Consider the following 21,726-nt stretch of genomic DNA (forward strand, 5'->3'; position numbering starts at 1 on the left):
CTGGGACTGGGCGCTGCTGCTTTAAAAATAAACATATTTATTTATTTATTTTTTATTGATTTCAGAGAGGAAGGGAGAGGGAAAGAGATAGAAACATCAATGATGAGAGAGATTATTGATTGGCTGCCTCCTGCACACCCCCCACTGGGGATCGAGTCCACACCCAGGCATGTGCCCTTGACCACAATCAAACCCAGATCTCTTCAGTCCACAGGCTGATGTGCTATCCACTGAGCCAAATTGGCTAGGGCAATATATTTTTGTTGATATGAGAGAGAGAGGAAGGGAGGGGGGGGGAGAGAGAAACATCAATGATAAGAGAAACTTTGATCGGCTGCCTCCTGTATGCCCCCTACTGGGGATTGAGCTCGAAACCTGGGCACGTGCCCAGATTGGAAATCGACCTCCTGGTTCATAGATTGATACTCAACCACTGAGCCATGCTGGCTGGGCTGGGCGCTGCTTCTTGGAGACAGCTCAGTCCCTAAGGTGCTCCATGCCGCCCAGGTGCCCTTGGCCTGCCTCCGTGTGCCGTTCTGCACAGCAGCTGCTGGCCCTCTGGGCACACCTGAGGCACCCTCCTTGGACCTGTCCTCAGCACTCATCCCCAGAAGGTCCTCCACACGGCCTCTGCCTCCTGCCCTCGGGACCTGCAGTGTGGGGAGGGGTGTGAGAAGGCGCAGCCCCAGCTGGGGACAGCGGGGGCAGAAGTGCCTGCCCAGAGGGAGGGAGAGCTGGGCACCAGAATACGGCTGCCACACTGGACACGCGGCCACAGCAAAGGAGATGGCTGGAGGAGACCCTCAGGCAGGTTTGGGGTATCTTGCGGGGAGGATCCGAGTCCCTCCTCCCTCCCACAGCAGCAGGCAGCAATACTCTGGCCTCTTGAGCCTATGTGGGTCCCCCTGGGAGCACCCCTAGAAAACAAGGACCTTCCTACTGGGATGCAGCTGGGTCCAAATATAAAGGGGGCATTTGGGTTCCAAATGTTGATGACCTACCTTCCCCACTTCCTCACTCAGGTCAGGAGGGCGTCAGGGGCGTGCTGAGCAGGTGAACATAACCAGCACAATTCCATCTCCCTCCTTCAGGCCTGGGTTCCGGCAGGCAGCCCCAGGGGTACCCCTGGCGCACCTTCTAGGCAGCCAGAAGGACCTCCGTGTGAATCGGGCACCTGCTCCCTCCCCAGCCACTCCTATTCTTTCAGCTGAGCCCACTCCCGCCCTTGCTTCCCTGTCCCTCTGTACCCACCAACCCTCCTCAGCTCAGCGAGGCCTCCTCTGGGAATGGCCCCCCAGTCTCCATGTCCCTTCCCACCACATTTTTGCTGGGTTATGGCCATCCAAACTGGGTGCTGGTATCACCTGGGCTTGTCCGAGAGAGGGCCCTTTTCACGCTGCCACTGCTGGATCCTCCAGTGACTGTCCTGAGCCAGGCCAGGCGCCCCGGGCACACGAGCCCCACGGTATCTTCCCAGAACGTACCTGGGTTTATGCTGCTTGCCCATTCGGCTCTCCGTGGCTCTCAGCCCCTCCAAGCTCAGTACCTTCTGCCTTCTCATGCTGTTCTGAGGCCCTTTGAGACCACACCCCCCCTCCCAGGCCCCTCTTCTACCTGCTTCCCCCCAAGCCACCTGGACACACACACACACACACACACCCCTACCTCCCAGGCCATCGTGGCAAACTCCCGAGTTTGAGGACTGAAGTTTCACCTCTGTCACCTGAATGTCAACGTGATGGAAGACCAACTTCGTCCACCCTCCTCCGCCCCGCAGTATGAGCGTGGCATAGGCAGGGTCAGCAGGAAGAAGGGCCGCTTTCTTGTTCCGCTGGAAACTGAGTCATCCAGCCATGTGCTCTCTGGCCAGCAGGCCCAGGGTTCTGCCCTCGGCCGGCTCTCTGCCCCTCTGCCCACATACCCTGGGCCAGCCCCCCCATCTCTCCCCAGTGCACCCGGCCCCCCGTACCTGTCTCTTGCCACCTTTCGTCAATTTTGCTGCAGAATCAAGCTTTTATTTTTATTTTTTAAAATTTTATCGATGTCTGAGAGGAAAGGTGAGGGAAAGAGAGAGAGAAACATCAATGATGAGAGAGAATCATTGACTGGCTGCCTCCTGCACGAACCTGCAACCCGGGTATGTGCCCTGACCAGGAATTGAACTGTGACCTCCTGTTCATAGATCGAAGGTCAACCCCTGAGCCATGCCAGCCGGGCCAGAATCAAGCTTCTAAGAGTCTCAGAATGTCGCTCCTCTGTTTGGACACGCCCCCTCTCCCCACTGCTTGAACGATGGAGTCCTGCCATCATCACTGAAAACGACATCTAAAAACAAACGCTCTTTAACATCGGACTGCAGTTTAAACACATGTGAAAAGACATCGTCCAAAACCTAACACACTTTTAATATCAGTCGGAGGAAAACAGATTCCTACAGGAAGGAGGAAAGGCAAAGGGACACCCTCGACGCTGCAGCTCTGTTCAGGTCTACTTCGTCTGTTCCATTCCCTGGGTGCCGGGAGCCGGTCCATCCTCGCTGTTTCAAGGGACCTGGCATATATGGCATACGGTTCTTAATATGTTTGCTCACCTTCTTGGCGCTGTGTGTTTTAACCAAGGTCACCTCTCTGAGAAAGGTTGTTTCCCCAGGTAGGGATTTTCCCCTGAAGTTAGGGAGGGAATAAAACCCCTCAACTAAGTGCCAGGCGGGTAATTAATCACTTTAACTACGAACAATCATGCTTAAGCTACATAATCTTTACTCCCTGGAATGGAGATAAGAAATGCCCTAACCTTTGGAATAGAGATTGATAGGATTGGAATCAACTGGTATAAATACAGATGTAACAACACAGAACCTAGACACAGAACCTAGAGACAGAACATGGCAGAAGATCCTGGACAGAAACTGGCAACAGAACCTAGAGACAGAACCTAGCGAGAGAACCTGGCTGAAGAACCTAGAGACAGAACCTGGCTACAGAATCTGGATAGAACATGGCAAGAGAACCTGACTAGAACCTGGTGACTGAACCTGGCTGGAGAACCTGGACAGAACCTGGCTGGAGATCCTAACCAGAACTTCCCTGGAGATCCTGACCAGAACTTGGCTAGAGATCCTGGCTAGGCTGCTGATCAACTGAACGCTGTCTCCGTGTCATTCCTTCTTCGCCGACTCCGTCCACACCTTTGGGGACCCCAGCACCTGGGCTTCCTGGGGTGGGGGTGGGGGATCATCCCAAGTGGTTTTGATCCGAGGAAAGAGTTTGTCCTGGAAGTAAGTGTAACATATTTCTGTGTTTGCTTCCCTAAGTTCCAGATGCAACCTCAAATACAGAAATGCCCTAATAAGTCAAGGTTGTAAACAAAACTCCAAGTCTATATAGTTAGTTGAACCTATTGTGTTTGTCATTTGTGCTCTGGGGACTGATCCATTGATTTTTACTTTGTATTTTTATGTTTTGGGTTTTTTTTGTTTTGTTTTTGGCCCCACGAACATCTTTCAACAATTAACTATGGTTAGTAATTCAAAATCACATGGAGAATTTGTGGGCCCAAGAAATGAACCAGGAGTCACTAGGCAAAGTGGGCTTCTAGAACAACCTCGTGTGCTTGGGGTCTCCCCGTCCTGTCCCCCGGGGATCTTTTTATGGTCTTTACTTCTGTCTTCTCTGAGTTCCTCCTCACTGTATAAATATCCCTAAGTTCCTCCCATCTTAAAACAAAACAAAATCCAAGCCCTCCCCCAGCTCTGCATTCCCACCCCGCTCATCGCATCTTTCTGCTCCTCCTCTCTCTCTCCTTCAATCTTTGCCTCCTCAGCAAAGTTTCTCGAAGGCACTGCTGGCACAGCCTTCGCTTCCTCCCTACAAGCCGGCTGAGCTAGCTCCGGCCCCAGGACCACCCGATCCCGGTCCGCACTGTCGGCTGAGGGGGTCCTACTGGTCCAGGCTCCAACCTAGCCTGGCAGCTCACCTGCAGGACCCCACGCCTCCCATTGCAGGCCGGCGCCGCCCGGTGCACCTCGCCACAGCGACTGTTTTTCAGATCATTCCCGCCTTTATTGTCTTTCAGAAGAGAAGGCTAGAAAAGTAAAACAAGTGAAGAATTAATAGAAAGTATCTTCAACTCGGGATTAATTTGTGATATCTGCCTTCAGACAGTCTTTTTCTCTCTCCTTAACCGTATTAATAAGGATTATCTGCCCTTCCCATGTCACACTAGGCTAGGACATAGTCTAACGAGCCACCTCAGTCATTTGGAGTGGAGAGAAACCTTGCATATTGAGCGTTGGTTTGTAGAAGATTGGTAAATAAAAAACCGATTTTTTTGGGGGGGGGGGCTGGCATAGATGTAAATGAGTCCCGCCCACTACAAATGAGAGCCCGAAAGGTCTGGGTTCATTGGACGGTTCGCTTGGAACTTGGCAGCCTCATTCCAGCGCTTTCCTTCACTGACTGCACACAGCCTGCTTCTGGCCTCCTGCAGAAATAGCGTTTCATCCTGAGTTTAAAGCGTCTTCAAAGTTTCGCCCCAAAAAACGGGATCGTGGAGGAAGTCGGCTTTTGCTTAGCGGTCAGGGGAGGGCTGACCCTCAAGCTGCTTTTGCAAAATTAGGGTCATCATGAGATCGTAGAGCGAGTAATAAAACAGGAGAGCCCAGCGCGGCTCCGATGCTTTACTCAGGGCCGCTCAGGCCCACGCCTTCTCCGAGGGGCTCTGCCCGGACTCGGGCGCGGGGCCAGGGCCGCGGGGTCACGCAGCAGGCGAGCGGCAGGGCTGGCTCCGCCCGGGCTCCGAGCTGGGCGGTCGCCTAGGAGCCTCCCATCACGGGGCAGGGGTCGGGGCCCGGGAGCGCGGGCAGCTGGGCCGAACCGAGGAGCCGCCGCGCGGGAAGAGCCCAGGCCTGCGGGACGCCCCCCAGCGGGGACCGCGAGGCCGAACTGTCCCGAGACCTCAGCCCCGCCCCCAACCACATGGCTCCGCCCCTTACCGCCCTGAGGCAGGAAGCCAATCAGCTCTCGCCCTGAAAGTAGTTGCCCGCCTACTGCGGCCTTGCGGGGGTCTATTCCGCGCCTGCGCAGACAGTGCCCCGCGGCTCCGGCTGGGTCCTCTGCGCGCGCGCGGCGCAGCGCTCCCGTGAGGCAGTGCGAGGCGGGGCGCGGAGCGCGGCTGCGGCTGAGGGGCGCGGACTGAGCTGCCTGAGGTGAGTGCCGTCGGCCTCGCGGTCCTGGGCCGTGCCGGGCGCGGGGCTGAGGGAGCGGCGCCGACCACTCGGCCGCCTCCTCTTTTGTCCGGACGCCCCTGGGGACTCTCAGGAGCGCGGGGAGCGGCGCAGTCGGAGTCCGCCGGGCTGGAAGCCGGGACCGGCGGCGGGGGGAGGAGTGCGGGTGAGGCCGGGGGGCGCCAGGGGCGCCAGGGGCCGGGGGTGAAAGCGGGGGCGCGGGTGAGGGCGGGGACTTGGGGGTGCCGGCGGGAGAGCCCGGGACTCGGGGGCGGGGATGGGGCCCCGCGCTGGCCCCGAGGCGCGGGGGTGGGGACGCGGGCGGACGCCCCGGGCGCGGCACAGCGGTGCCCCTGGGGGTAGTGCAGCTGGTCTGTGGCGCGGGTTCGGGGTGTTTTCGCGCCATCAGGGAGTGACAGGCCCGCCACCCGGTGAAGTGGGGCAGATGGATGTCGCGGTGACGCGGGGCTGGGCTGGGGACACTGTCCAGTCACCGCGGCCCAGGTCTCCCGGTTGTCGCGGTGCGGGCAGTTCCCGAAGCTTCGGTTCTCCTGGCACCCGGTGATCCTGCCTGGGGCGACCCCCGCGTGAATGGCGGGGACCAAGCGGGTCGTGGCGGTGAGTTTTCAGTTGACCTCGGGAAGGGCGGGGGGAGAGGCTGCTGAACCGCAAGGTGCCTGGTCTTCCTCTCGAATCACCAGTGGCGCTGCTGTTCTGTCCACCGTGCGTTTGGGCCGCTCTTCTTTGGGAAAACGTGAGGCTTTGGTCATTACAGCCTGAAGTCACACCCTAGTTGTGCGTGTGCGTGCGGTTTCCCCTTCCCTTCAGACGTTTCCGAGACAACCGCCTCTGGGCTAGAGGTTACCAGTGTCGCTGGGTGTTTATCTACATTGTCCTTCTAAAGGCGCCTTCTTTGTGGTCTAACACTTGTTTTTTCCCCCCCCTAGGAGAAATCATTATATATTCTAAAAATATACCCCCCCCCCTTCTCTATGGACTTCACATAAAACTAGCTCTGTCTGTATTTGGGTTTATTGTCTAAATGTCAGTACCGTAAACCCGTATCAGTCACACAAAAATCGGGGCAGTTAAACCATGAGTTGTGGAAAAGACTTTGTGGAAACATTAAAAAAAATTGATTATCCCAAAGCTGATGTTCTTAACGGGGAAGACTTTGACTGGTTGTTTGAGACTGTCGAAGGTGGGTCATTTCTGAGGTGGTTTTGTGGGACAGTGAATGAGCAGAACGTGTTGTCGGAAGCAGAATTGGAGGCTTTCAGCGTTCTTCAGGAATCAGGCAAGCCCATCCTGGAAGGAGCAGCACTGGAGGAAGCTCTTAAAACCTGTAAAACTTCTAGCCTGAAGATACCTACCCTGGACGACAAAGACCTAGAGAAGTTAGAGGATGAGGTTCGGACGCTGCAGAAATTAAAGAACCTAAAAATTCAGCGACGTAATAAATGTCAGTTGATGGCCTCGGTAACGAGGCACAAATCTCTGAGGTTAAATGCTAAAGAAGAAGAAGTCACTAAAAAGCTGAAGCAGAGTCAGGGAATTCTAAATGCTATGACTACTAAGATGAAGAATGAACTTCAGGCTCTTACAGATGGAGTTGCAAAATTGATGGTGTTCTTCAGACCTTCGGATTTGGGTCCAGGGACAAATCCTCTGGTGTTTTTATCTCAGATTTCCTTGGAAAAATATCTCAGCCAAGAAGAGCAATGCACAGCAGCGTTAACCTTATATACCAAAAAACAGTTCTTTCAGGGTATACAAGAAGTCTTTGAAAGTTCAAATGAAGAGAATTTTCAGCTTTTAGATATACAAGCACCCTCTATTTATGATAACCAAGAAATCCTCGAGGAGAGGCGGCTAGAGATGGCTAGGCTGCAGCTAGCATACATGTGTGCTCAACATCAGTTAATTCACTTGAAAGCACGTAATTTGAGCATGAAATCAAGTATAAAATGGGCAGAGGAGAATCTTCATAGCTTCACTAGCAAAGTAAGTATGAGAAATGAGGCTGGATTAATATTGTCATTTTTAGTAATGGATATAATAGGTATTAAAGGGTTTTAGGAAGGAGAATATAGGAAGTCATTACATTTTCTTTGTTCAGTGCTTAGTTGTGATGTGTGTCAGTGTTTCATACAAATAGATCCTCATATTAGTGGAGGGCAGAAATAGTAATTATAGCCCCAACCACATTATCTAACTTTTATTTATTTATTTATTTTTTAAAGTATTTTTTTATTTATCTCAGAGATGAAGGGAGAGGGAGAGAGAGATAGAAACATCAATGATGTGAGAGAATCATTGATTGGCTGCCTCCTGCACGCCCCACACTGGGGATGAAGCCCGCAACCCAGGCATGTGCCCTTGACCGGAATCGAACCTGGGACTCTTCAGTCTGCAGGCTGATGCTCTATCCACCGAGCCAAACTGGCCAGGGCATCTATCTAATTTTAAACAAAAGTATTTTTGTATTCTGAATTTGAAATTGCGTTGATTTCAGATATACTCACTGAAATTTCCTTTTTTATGATGTATGAACCTTATTTTTATGAGTAAAGAACCTTGTTGCTGTGTTGTGGTATTCTGCCTTGTTTGCTCTGACCAGAATATAGTGCTAATGAAGTCAGAGATCCAGTTCAGTGGGCTGGAAACCCTGATTCTTTGTTGAGAATGTATAGCTGTATTGCAGATAGTCATTTGCTGTCTTGGACAGCTTGCTTTATTGATAATTTAACTACTAGATAGTTGAGTGAAAATACAACTTTCTGTGCCCTGACTGGGTGGCTCAGTTGGTTGGAACATTGCCCCATGAGCCAAGGTTGCCGGTTTGGTCCCTGGTCACGGCATGCATAAGAGTCCACCAATGAATGAATAGATATGTGAAACAACAAATTGATGTCTCTCTGTCCTCGCTCCCTCTCTCATCTCCCTCCCTCCCTCTACCTTCCTCCCTCCTCCCTTCCTCTTTATAAAATAAAATAAATTTTAAAATATATACAACTTTCTGAAACATTACCAGCACCAAATTAGTTACTACAACTGACAAACTTTGGAATAATGTATGAAGTCCTGTCATTCTTTAGAACTGTGAAAATCAGCTGACAAACTAGGAGAATAGCTAGTGATTAATTTTGAGAAAAATTGAAATAGCATACATTTGCAATTAGTGAGTAGTGTGCTAATACATTTTATTGATTAAGACAAGCAAGATCTCTACTTTGCTAACCATTACTGTATGTGTGTGTGTGTGTGTGTGTATATATGTATATACATATACATACATACATATATATATATGGTAGTAATAGCATTAAAATTTAGCAATTCATACTGGCTTTAACTTTGACTTGGTCCACACTTTTTCTTTTTAAACTATGATTTTGGCTTTTGCTAATAGGAAATTTTCATTATTGAGCATATTATCTGCTAACCTAAAATGGAAAGTGAAAATAATTTTAAAACTATTGGAACTTTATACATACAGTTTGAAATATAATTGCTTTCTTTGTGTAGGTTCTTGGAAAAGATCATTTGGATGCTAAAATTTCTAGCTTGAATACTCAGATTCTGAAACTCGAAGAACAGATTACTCATATAAAAGACAAAAGTTTGCCTGCTGTGGTAAAAAAGAATGCCCAGTTGTTGAATATGCCAGTTGTGAAGGGAGATTTTGATCTGCAGATTGCCAAACAAGACTATTATACAGCAAGACAAGAGTTTGTTATAAATCAATTGATAAAGCAAAAGGCATCGTTTGAACTTCTGCAGTTATCATATGAAATTGAAATGAGAAAGCATTGGGACATACATCGTCAACTTGAAAAATTGGTTCATGAACTTAGTCAAAGTAATATGATGCTCCATAAGCAATTAGAAATACTAGCTGACCCATCAGTATCTCAGCAGATAAATCCAAGGAATACCATTGATACCAAGGATTATTCTACTCACAGGTATGCTTCATTGTTTCTGTTGTAAGTAATTATTTTTCCTTTTGTTTTGTAAAATACTAGTGAGAATTTGAGTGGAAATTGTGGAAGGTTAAAAAATTCTTTGCACTCCATTTTTGACCTTTTTATTCTCCCACTTTTATATGCCTCTTTTTTCTTTTTTAATTCCTTGCTCCCTTTACCATTCATGTTAAATGTGGAAGTAGAGCTGAGAGAATTGGGTTGGAGGAATGAATATATACCAGGTCTTAGTCACCTTTAACACCATTAGATGGTTTATTATAGATTGGGGGCAGGAGTTTACAGCAGGAAGTTTGAATACAGCTTATGTACAATAGTTATTGCTGGATAGAGAATTGACTGCATTTGGAGAAGGTAGCAGTAGAGAGGGGAGAAGACTTCAATTTTGTGTCTAGTCAGGTGAATCACTGAGAATGCTAGCTCCCCACCTTTTCTGAATGTAAGCAATTGATGGTATGTGGTACTGAAATTGGAGGGCTAACGTAGTCAAAGGCCTTGCCTGGCTGGCATGGCTCAGTGGTTGAGTGTCAACCTAAGAACCAGGAGGTAATGGTTCAGTCCCGATCAGGGCACATGCCGGGGTTGGGGGATCGATCCCCAGTAGGGGCATGCAGGAGGCTTCCGGTCAAGGATTTTCTCTCATCATTGATGTTTCTCTCTCTCCCCCCTCCCTTCCTCTCTAAGATCAATAAAAATATATTTTTTTAAAAAACTAACAAAAACAAAGGTCTCAAAAATCTGGATCCTATTCCTGATTTCTCTCTAGGACAAGAGGAAAATCATCTAATCCTTGGTGTGTGTGTGTGTGTGTGTGTGTGTGTGTGTGTGTGTGTTTAAATTAATGAAACAAGGGGCCTAGATAGGGCTGCCTCATTGCAAAATTTCAGAGGGTGGTATTGATATGATTTATATGAATGTTGTCCCCTGGAGTTGTGTAGTTCCCACAAGAACAAAGTTGGCAGTCTTGGGCTTGAATAGTTTTATGAAATCTGTTGCAACTTGTTAAAATAATTAAATATGTATCCGCTCTACAGAAGCTTCTTCCACATTTAACATGAATATATATTACATATATAATTATATCCTATATAGTAAAACCCTAATATGCAAATCGACCGGTCGCTATGATGCACACTGACCACCAGGGGGAGGCTATCAGCGGTGGCGATTGGGCAGGGGCGGTCAGTGGGTGGTGCCAGGACGCCAGCCAAGAGGGGGGGCGAGGGGGCACGGCGATCACCCCACCCACCAGTTGCCCCACAGATTTGCCCTGATTGCCAGCCAGGCCTAGGGACCCTACCCTATATATTGGGAACAGTTTCTTAGATTTAAAAATTAAAACCTGGCAAGGCTACTCTAACATTGAAAAAAACAGAATGATGCAGCAATGACATGCATGGACTCTGGCTTGCACATTTTGTGGTCAGCCCTGATTCTGACACAACTGTGTGACAAAGCCAATTACTTCTCTCTGCTTCAGTTTTTCCACCCATAAGAAGGGGAAAATGGTACTACTGCCTCAGAAGGATCATGTTATGTACTACTTTTTATAATCGGGAAAAAAATAATGTAGCTGCCCATACAACAGCAAGATGCCTTTCACCTGTATGAAAAGTATGGTCACTGGTGCATGCAGCGTCCCGGATTGCGAGGGGGATGTCTGACTGCCGATTTAGGCCCAAGGGCGCAGGCTGGGCTGAGGGACCCCCCTGCATGAATTTCATGCACTGGGCCTCTAGTATATATATAAAATTATAAGGAAAAGAGCAGACCCTTTTGGTCAGATATGAAGTGCTGTCTCTCATTTTTCCACTTGCCCAGTAGGATTTTCCTGCCATTAATGTTTGAAGTGATAAAGTGGCCTGGCTCATTAAGACTAAAGTAGCAAATTTGCTATTACTATTTCTGTAGCTCTTTGTTGTTTACTTTTTAAACATTTTACTTAAAAAAATGTTTTTATTGATTTTTACAGAGAGAGAAACCCCGATGCTAAAAGAACGTTGATCAACTGCCTCCTTTATGCCCCCTACTTGCTGAACCCTCCCCCCTCTCCCTCTGCAACTGGGGCATGTGCTCTTATCGAGAATTGGGAATCAAACCGTGATCTCCTGGTTCATAGGTCGACACTCAACCATTGAGCCACGCTGGCTTGGCGAAATAGTATTTTAGTTGGAATGTTTTCAGTTGCTTGGTGTAACAGCAGACAGATTAATATTTTTTTAAGTTGTTAGCTATCCCAAAAGATGTCCCCATATAGTGGATTGTAATTTTGAAAACTATACTGACTTTAAGGTTTCTTTCTCTAATTTTTATTTTCACATTTTAGGCTTCATCAGCTTTTAGAAGGAGAGAATAAGAAAAAAGAATTGTTTATAACCCATGAAAACCTGGAGGAAGTGGCTGAGAAATTAAAACAGGATGTTTCTTTAGTACAAGATCAATTGGCAGTATCTGCTCAAGAACATTCTTTCTTTCTGTCCAAACTGAATAATGATGTGGACATGCTTTGTGATGTTTTGTATCAAGGAGGAAACCAGCCTTTGCTTAGTGATCAGGTGGGTGCTTGCCATACATAGTATTTAAAAGTGATTTAAAAATAATGTTCATTGTAAAAGATACTAAAGAAAATGTTCATATGAGGAAAATATTACCCCAAATCCTGTTGGCCTAATACAAAGTTTATTTTTTTACATACCATATTTTTTGTTCACATGTAGATACATTTTTTTCAGATAGTTTTTATAGTGGACACAAAATTCTTAAATTTATAAAGTATTTCAAACATACAAGGAAATGTAATACTAATGCTAAGAATTAAAACAGTAATAATAAAACCACCCCTGTATTTTTTTTCATCTGCCTTAGCAAATACAGGATTAGAGTTACATCTTTAAAATACTGTATATACTTAGTAATAGAATGCTCCTCCTAATAGTGTTCCCCTCTCTTCTATTCTTACTTTTATCATTTGCTTGCTTTTATTTGTAGTTTTATTAGACATATATTCCTATACTATATTGTATGTTTTGAACTTTATATACATACATGGTATTATTTTGTATGTATTATTCAGTAACTTGTTTCTTCATTGTTTTTTTTTAAATCCTCACGCGAGGATATGCTTTAATTGATTGATATATATATATATATATATATATATATATATATATATATATATATATCCCCCCCCCGAGAGAAACATTGATGTGTATGTGCCCTGACCAGGAATTAAACCCTCAACCCTTTGGTCTGTGGGCTGATGCTCTAACCATTAAGCACTGGCTAGGGCCACAAAAACTTTTTAGTTTGATGTAGTTGGTTATTCAGTTTGTTCTATAATTTAGTTGTAATTCCAGTTTGGTCCTAGGAGGAGGTAAGTGTAACTTCCACCTACTCTACTGTCATCTGGGATCTCCAATTGATATTTGGATTTTTTGGTTTTGTCAGGTCCTCAAGTAAAGTATGAGTATATGTTACTTGAAGAAAACCCACTACTGAATAAACTTACCAGTGTTCCCTATACAGTTTTGGACATGTCCATAGCACAAGTCTAAATAATTTTCTTAATTTTTAATGTTACAGTACTCTATTGATTTAATTATTGTGTCATAATTTCTGTAACCAGTTCACCATTGCTAAATACTGTGATAGTTTTTTTCTTGTTTGCTCTTGAATGACATCATATATATGTTGCGTATATAGTCTTTTGTTGTATACTTTCATTTGGATGAATTCTTGGAAGTAGATTTTTGGGTTTCTTGAATGTGCACTTTTTTTTTTTTTTTGCCTTTGATACTGCCATATTGCTTTTTAAAGCCACCAGTATAATTTAAATGTCAACCGTTGATCATATGGTATGCTATCAATTTATGAATTGCTAAGAAAAAGACTTTTTCTGTTAAACTGACACATTCTTATTTAGATTTTTTTTATACTTATATCTTTTAGGTGTAGATAAACAAATGTTTATCATATTTTGAATATACATTAAAAAGGGAAAATTAGCCAATTTAAATATGGTATTCCTAAAACTCCACATTTAGTCCAATTATTCTATGTTGGGGTTTTTGTAATTCCTCACTAGAGTATATTTTTTTCCATTGATTTCTATAGAGAGTGGAAGGGAGGGAGGAGAGGGGGGGAAAGAGGGAGAAACATCTACCTGAGAGAGAGACACATTAATTAGCGGCTTCCCACCACTACTGGTGCTAGGGAACCTGCAACTGAGGTAGGATGGCCTAGACTGGGAATTGAACCCAAGGGCTGATGTTCTAAACCACTGTGCAACTGGCCAGGGCCTTGTATGTTATTTTTTGATTCAAAGTTGTAGTCTGTATTTTTTCACAATAAACATTAAGAATGTTGGCGATGCCTTGGCCGATTTTGCTCAGTGGATAGAGCGTCGGCCTGCGGACTGAAGGGTCCCAGGTTCGATTCCAGTCAAGGGCATGTACCTTGGTTGCGGGCACATCCCCAGTAGGGGGTGTGCAGGAGGCAGCTGATCAATGTTTCTCTCTCATCGATGTTTCTAACTCTCTATCCCTCTCCCTTCCTCTCTGTAAAAAATCAATAAAATATATATATTTTTAAAAAGAATGTTGGCGATAGCAAAACAAAAACAATAATCAGATTAAAAAGTAGGCTAATGACTTGAATGGATATTTCTCCAAAGAAGACATACAAATGGCTAACAGGTCATCAGGGAAATGCCTCAAAACCACTGAGATACTACCTTAAATCTGTTGGCTATTATCAAAAAAGTAAAAGACAGGAAGTATTTGTGAGGATGTGGAGAAACTGAAACACTTGTACGCGGTTGGGGGAAGTGTAAAGTGGTGCAGCTGCTGTGAAAAACAGTTTGGAGGTTCAGCAAACTGTAGAACTACCCTTATCACCCAGCAAGCCCACTTCTGGGCATTTAAACTAAGGAATTGAAATCAGGATCCCAAACAGATATTAGCACTCACATGTTCATTGCAACACTACTGAGAATAGCCAAGGTGTGAAAACAGCCTAAATGTCTATCAGTGGAAGAATGGATAAAGAAAATGTGGTATATACATACAATGGAATATTTCTCAGCCTTAAAATCCTGCAATATGTGCCAACATAGATGAACCTTGAGGAAATTATGCTACGTGAAATAAGCTAAGTCACAAGACAAATGCATGATTCCACTCGTGAGATATGTAAACTAATCAGACCCATAGAAGCAAAGAGTAGAATAATGGTTGTTAGAACTGGGGAAGGGGAAATGGGGAGTTGTTAATCAGGTATAAAGTTTCAGTCATGCAAGATGAAAAAGTTCTAGAGGTCTGCTGTCTAACATTGTGCCTATATTTAACAGTACTGCACTGCCCTCTTAAGAGGGGAGATCTGCCGAAACCGGTTTGGCTCAGTGGATAGAGCGTCGGCCTGCGGACTGAGGGGTCCCAGGTTCGATTCCGGTCAAGGGCATGTACCTGGGTTGCGGGCATATCCCCAGTGCGGGGTGTGCAGGAGGCAGCTGATCGATGTTTCTCTCTCATCGATGTTTCTAACTCTCTCTCTCTCTCTCCCTTTCTCTCTGTAAAAAATCAATAAAATATATTTAAAAAAAAAAAAAAGAGGGGAGATCTGTTAAGTATTCTTACCACAATACATTTTTTTTTTTTTAATGTTGGTGATACAGCATTTCTTATGAATATGTCTGGTCAATAACAATTACATGGTGCTCTCCAATATAAAATGCATGTTAATTTCAGATATGTTAACATGTGAAACTGTATTCTAAAATAGGATGATTTCACTAAATCTTATTGGGGTGTCATGATTCAGTGTTTTTCCCTAGCCCAGTGAGGTACAAAATGCCATCCATTTTAACTTACATTTTTATTGTTAATGAAGTTGAACATATTCAGTATTTATTGGAGTATTTTTTTAGCAATTGTTATTAGGATCTTTAGTATTGAAATTAAAGGTGAGATTGTTTCTCATTGTATTAAGGTTTACCAAATTTTTCCTCAAAAGGAAACCACTTAATGTAGGTACTACTTGATTTTTTAAAAATGTAATTTAAGTATTGCTGTCTGATATTTATGACATGTTAAGCTGTCATTCTTGAACTTGTACATTAGAATTACCAGGGAGCCTATTGAAATGTAGCTCCCTGGTCCTGTTGCAGAGTTTGAGTAATTCACTTTTTTTTTTTTTTTTAATCCTCATCTGAGAATATTTTTTCCATTGATTTTGAGAGAGAGTGACAGAGAGGAAGGAGGGGGGAGAAGAGAGAGCGAGAGAGAGAGAAACTTTGACGTGAGAGAGACTCATCATTTGGTTGCCTCCGCTCTTGCCCGAACTGGGGCCAGGTACCTGCAACCAAAGTATGTGCCCTTGACCAGGAATTGAACCTGCAGTTCTTCATCTGTGGGCTGACACTCTAACTACCGACCAAACGGGCCAGGGCCAGAGCCAGAGTTTGAGTAATTTGGTGTGGAGCGAGGTATAGGAATCTGTATTCATAACAAGTACCACAGGTTATAACCATGCTGAGAACCTGTGGAAGGTTATGAGGAGGTAGAGCTACAGGTTTTCTGAGAACCTCTTTGGTAGGTAATACTGGCTGTAAGTTCATAGGAGTAGATACTTGGTTAGAACGCCATGGAAACTTGGTAATAAGCTGCTTTTAATGTTAGGAAGTGAGAAGGATTGTTGAGTATCATGTGTAGTTTTATCTTCTACAACAATTTGAAAAAAAGGAAAAAATGGAGATTTTTGTTGAGGTAATTCTTTTTCATTGGTACTCCTTTATTTCAAGGCTTTCTCAGTTCCTCTTAATGTCTAGAACAAACAGATTAAGTTAAAACAAGGTTTGATTAATTAGAATGTAAGCTCCATGAAGGAGATGTGTTCTTTCTTACAATCCATAGAGTTAAAACAGTACTTGGAACATGGCAGGCATTCAAGAATACTCGTATTTGTTGAACGTATGAGTATGCAGAACAGTTTTTATATAACAGATACTCTTCAGAGAGTAAGAGTTTGCATTGAATCACATAAAATTGCCTATCAGGAGTTGCTGCAATTGATCTTACGTAAAATTTATATTAAACCTATGGATTTTTAATTGAGGGTCATTTACTGTTAAAATGGTGGGAATGATTACATCATTTATATTTTTTCCATATAAGTTGCATTTTAAATTTATAACTGGTGTTGCAAATCGAGCTCTTGCATTAAAAGCATTTTAATTTTCCTTTTAGGAGTTAACGGAGCAGTTTCATCAAGTTGAGTCTCAACTGAATAAACTAAATCATCTTCTCACTGATATTCTTGCTGATGTAAAGACAAAAAGGAAAATTTTGGCATCTAATAAACTGCATCAAATGGAAAGAGAATTATATGTATATTTTTGTAAAGATGAAGATTATCTGAAAGAGATCGTGGAAAATTTAGAAAACCAATCAAAGATTAAGGCTGCTGATCTCAAAGATTGAAAATTACTACATACTGAATCTTTATTACATATGCTGTGTTTTAATGTTTTACATATCAGGAGGAGAATATAGCTAATAAACACTAAGAATTTAAATTTGAGGTCAATGGAACATTTAATTTAATGAATTCAAGTATTATATCAGTGTTTTTTTCTTTCTATAACATGTTTGTTCAGAGTCAGTGCTTAATATTACTTGAATATTTGCTTGGTGCCACTTAGTCCTGGTAACTTTGTACTTACAAGAAAAACACATTACAGTAGCTGTCCCCTTATCTGCAGTTTTGCTTTCTGCTGTTTCAGTTACCTGCAGTCAACTATAGTCTGCAAATAGATGTGGAAAATTTCAGAAATAAACAGTTCATAAGTTTTTTTGTTATTTTTATTTTTATTTATTTTTTAAAAAATATATTTTACTGATTTTTTACAGAGAGGAAGGGAGAGGGATAGAGAGTTAGAAACATCGATGAGAGAGAAACATCGACCAGCTGCCTCCTGTACACCTCCCACTGGAGATGTGCCCGCAACCAAGGTACATGCCCTTGACCGGAATCGAACCTGGGACCCTTTAGTCCACAGGCTGATGCTCTATCCACTGAGCCAAACCGGTTTTGTTATTTTTAAAAATACACATTTTTTTATTGATTTTAGAGATGAAGGTAGAGAGAGAGAGAGAAACATCAATGATGAGAGAGAACCATTTATCAGCTACCTCCTGCATCCCTCACCAGGGTTCAAGCCCACAACCCAGGCATGTGCCCTGACCAGGAATTGAACCGTGACCTGGTTCATAGGTCAGTGCTCAACCACTGAGCTACGCCAGTTAGGCCAGTTCATAAGTTTTAAATTGTGTGCTGTTCTGAATAGTGTGATGAGATTTCACACTCACCTGCTCTGTCTAGTCTGGGGCGTGAATTATCCTGTTTTTTCAGCATGTCTACACTGTATGCTACCTGCCTGTTAGTCACTTAACTGTCTTGCTTATCGGATCAGCTGTTACAGTGCTTGTGTGCAAGTCACCCTTACTTTCCTTAATAGCCTCAAAGTGCAAGCGTAGTGATGCTGACAATTCAGATACGCCAAAGAGAAGACATACAATTCTTCCTTTAAGTGAAAATGTATGTGTTGTAAAGGAAAAAGTGTGTGTATAGGGTTCTGGTTTTTTTTTAATAGAGTTGTATCTCTCCTTTATTAATTTTTTTAGAAATAGAAATATTCTGCTGTTAAATGTTTTTAAATTTTGTAGAACTTTGAATCAGCATTGTTAAAGCTGTAAGCTTAATATATGGGATAGCTAAGTCTATATTTGACTGTAAAGTAAAATTCTGCCACTCTGACTGTATTCCCTCATCATTTTCTACGATAGACTTTGAGACTTAATGTTCTACTTAGACCACAGCGAATGTCAAGTCTCCTTGGCCCATTGTTCATTTTACAGACTGGGTCCTGGGGCCTCAGAATTTCTGCCAGACATTTCAGCACTGCTTTAACTTCAGTGTGACTTACACATGAATGACTTTCCAATGAAATTTCAAAATTCCTTAGAAGTGCTTGCTCAAAGGATGCATAATGCTTTTTTAAAACAATCCTCACCCAAGGAGTGAGGATATTGTTTCCACTGATTCTAGAGAGAGTGGAAGGGAGGGAGGTGGGGAGAGAGGGAGAAATGAGGTGACAGAGACACATCGATTAGTTACCTCCCACACACGCTGCTACTGGCAGTGGGGATTGAACCTGCAACCCAGGTACATGCCCTTGACCAGGAATCAAACCTGAGCTCCCCCCTCCCCTTGTGCAGGCGAGGCTTTAACCACTGAGCCACACCCACCACGACAGGTGCATAATGCTATTTTAATTAGTTTCTTTGGTGTGAAAAAAACGTCGGGATACAAGTATACAGTATTTGAACAAATAGAAGAGTTGGTATGAAATAATTTGAAGTAGCTTATCAGTTATTGCATCAACTGCTTCTTTAATGCCTGATTTATACATGGCCTCTCTTCTATACCATGTGAGTTTTATAGAAAGATACAGATATTACTTAAGAATGACCTGCTCTTGATATCTAAAAACCTATAATGTGATCTTTATGGAATTTTCAACCATAACTATCAGAAAATGGGTTACATAGGTGACAGATGAGCCCTGATAATTTTTGTAATGCATTGAACAAAACTGTTTTGCCAATTATTGTATGTGTACATTATTTAAAATTTATGAAGTAAATCTTACTATGCTTGAAAAACATTCTCCCCCGATTCTACCTTGGACTAGGTAATGAAAAATTTTCTTTTCTCCAGCAATATGGAAAAGTATGTCACCTGTTTCCTGGTTAATGAAGTAAATTCTGTTAAGATTAGTGCCAAATATGTTAGATGACCAACCAGCTACTTGGTGATTTGTTCTGTGGTTTCCAGACCTTCATGTTCTCAGCCCAAGGGGCCCAGTATAGCTGAGCAGAGGGAGTGAAAGGATGTCAGGTGGTGTGTCATCATGCCAGTCAGTTAAAAATAACTATGTTAGTACGTTTGTATATTTGAAGACTGTAATAACTGAAACTAGGAAGTATTCGAGTAAATTGCTTCACAATTGGTTAACTAGAAAATACATTCTTTGTTACTTATATATCACTAGAGGCCCAGTGCCTGAAATTCATGCACAGGTAGGGTCCCTGCCGGCTGCCGGCTGCCAGTCCGGGCTTCCCTTCCCTGGCTGCCGGCTGCTGGTGATCGTACTCCTGGTAGGTTGAACTCCCGAGGGGACACTGCATATTAGGCTTTTACATATATAGATAATACCCCAAATGAGCCTCTAACCATTACTTAATTCTTACGATCCTATATGTAAAAGGGGCAGTTTATATCTACTACTTGTGGTTTTTAATATAAAAATTTTTATGAAAGTACATAAAAAATTTCAGATTTTTTGTTTCTTATTTTGAAGGCTCAAAATTAATATATAGGTATTATGTTTATCTTATGTTTAGGATTTTATGAAAATGGAAAATTATGAGGCATTTGTAGGCTTTGATCTCTGTCAGATGCCACTTTCCAGTGTTGCTCAGAAGATTATGTCTGCTATGCATTCAGGTGATTTAGTGGAGTCTAAGAATTGGAGAGAGAGTGAAAAGAGTGAGTAATATTGATGAACCTTTCTGTCATTTGTTACTTTGGTGTTATTAATTCTTTAGACTAAGAGTTTGAAAATGAAATGTAGCAACATTATTCTATAAAACTTAAATTGTGTGGGGAAGCTCCTGCCTATGAACAAGTGGAGTCCAGCTCTCCCTCACTTTACTTGCGTTCAGTGATGACTGAGCTGCTGCTCCCTTAGCCCTTGATTTTCAGTGTAACACTTCCTTGCCCCAGGCACTGCTGTCAGACGTTCCCTTAGATCTCATCAGCTGTAAGTAACTTCAAAAGACATGGGCTCCTCCACAGTGCCTGTGCTTCAGCCTTAGCTCTCGAGTCATTGAACCTGTGCACAGTACACCCAGCCCTCCATATCTGCAGTTCAACCAACTGCAGATAGAAATATTAGCAAAAAATTAAAATCCCAGAAAATTCCAGAAAGCAGCAAAACTGGAGTTTGACATGCACCCAGTACTATGTTGAGTCCTCCCAAATAAAATGATGTGTAGCCATACCCTGCTGTGGTCTTTATGCCAGTATAGGTTATATGTAAATACTATGGCATTTTATGTAAGGGATTTGAGCATCCATGGATTTTGGTAGCCCTGGGAGTCCTGGAACCCATCCCCTAATGATACTGGATGACTGTATTTGCTTATTGTATATGGTGGACAAGAGAAGTGTTTTTTTGTTTTCTAAGTTTTTTTGTGAATCCTCACCTGAGGATATTTTTTCCATTGATTTATTTTTTAAGAGGGAGGGAGGGAGAGAGAAACATTGATAAGAGAGACCTCAATTGGTTGCCTCCTGCATGTTCCCTGATGGGGACTGGGGATCGAACCTGCAACCCAGGTACGTGCTCTTGACCAGGAATCAAACCCGAGACCCTCTGTCTGCAGGCCAATGTTCTAACAACCACTGAACCAAACCTGCCAGGGCAAGAAGTGTTTTTGATGATATATATATATACACACACACACACACATATATATATATGGTACTGACATAGAAGTATGTAAACTCTTAGGGGGCAAAGGTTGGTGAATCTTTGTATATATATTCATGACGTGGTATAATAGTAAAAGCTGTGACATGCTCATAAATGTGACTGAAATGTTTGGAACACTTTTCACTAGCAAAATAGTTTTTATTTTAAATTTGTAAGTCTGGGCCAATAGGTTGTTTGTTTCTTTTCTCCAGAGTAAGTTATAAGAGACTGAGATATAATTGAGTAATTATATTGAGATGAAATAATTGAGAGTATTGACAAACAGTGCAAACACTGTTATAAATGCAGTTTCTTAATTAAGATATAATCGCACTTAACACTTCGCTCCATTTATATTCAGGCATCTGTTTCTTGTGTGTCTTATAGAAGTTACGAATAAAGTAACTGGTAAGGATTTTTGGGTGTGGACTACATACCTAGTGTTTTAGGGGGATGATGCTGGTGGTGGGAATAGTAACAAAAGACAAAAAGTTAATCATTGAAGAGCTTTCTCCTTTATTCTGTATAGACTTGCTTCCTAAAAGGCAGTGTGCACTTGACAGGTGGAATTGTGCCCCTTCAGTAATGGGTCAGAAAATGCCTCTGGTAGGTAGTTACAACGGGAGTCTCCGGAGGAAAATTTCACCCAGCTCACAAACTCTCTCGTCATAGTCTTAAAACACCCTGTTAGATCCCTAGCTTTTATAAATTTATTGAGAAGACAGATAATAGAAAAATAAGTTTTTATTTTTTGTCAGGTGTTTTTGATTTGGAAAAAGTGGGTTTTCATAAGGATTCTGTTATCTGTTGTCATGTAACACCATCACTGCAAACTTAGTGACTAAAAACAACACATTTGATATCTCACAGTTTCTGTGGGTTGGGAGCCGGGCACAGCTTAGCGGAGGCATCTGCAAGGCTAT

The 21,726-nt window shown here is 43.2% G+C and overlaps 2 protein-coding genes across 3 annotated transcripts in view; both read left to right on the forward strand.

Moving 5' to 3' along the window:
- The first annotated feature begins 5,075 nt into the window (after positions 1-5,075).
- HAUS3 (HAUS augmin like complex subunit 3) lies at positions 5,076-18,021 on the forward strand. 2 transcript variants are annotated; one of them, XM_059677363.1, is made up of 5 exons: positions 5,076-5,206; positions 6,172-7,228; positions 8,753-9,192; positions 11,537-11,765; positions 16,452-18,021. In XM_059677363.1, the coding sequence occupies exons 2-5, from the start codon at positions 6,320-6,322 to the stop codon at positions 16,683-16,685; spliced, it is 1,812 nt and encodes a 603-aa protein (XP_059533346.1). In that variant the 5' UTR covers positions 5,076-5,206; positions 6,172-6,319; the 3' UTR covers positions 16,686-18,021. The 2 variants fall into 2 exon arrangements, with proteins under 2 accessions (XP_059533346.1, XP_059533347.1); XM_059677364.1 differs by lacking the exon at positions 5,076-5,206 and adding an exon at positions 5,574-5,842.
- Positions 18,022-18,162: 141 nt separating this feature from the next.
- Positions 18,163-21,726, forward strand: part of POLN (DNA polymerase nu) — a 94,720-nt gene continuing 91,156 nt past the window's right edge. The window contains exon 1 of the mRNA XM_059677374.1: positions 18,163-19,815. Coding sequence (XP_059533357.1) covers positions 19,677-19,815 — 139 coding nt within the window. The 5' untranslated portion in view covers positions 18,163-19,676. The remainder of the gene's footprint in view (positions 19,816-21,726) is intronic.

Source organism: Myotis daubentonii, chromosome 1 (genome assembly GCF_963259705.1).
Source record: "Myotis daubentonii chromosome 1, mMyoDau2.1, whole genome shotgun sequence".
Lineage (NCBI taxonomy): Eukaryota > Metazoa > Chordata > Mammalia > Chiroptera > Vespertilionidae > Myotis > Myotis daubentonii.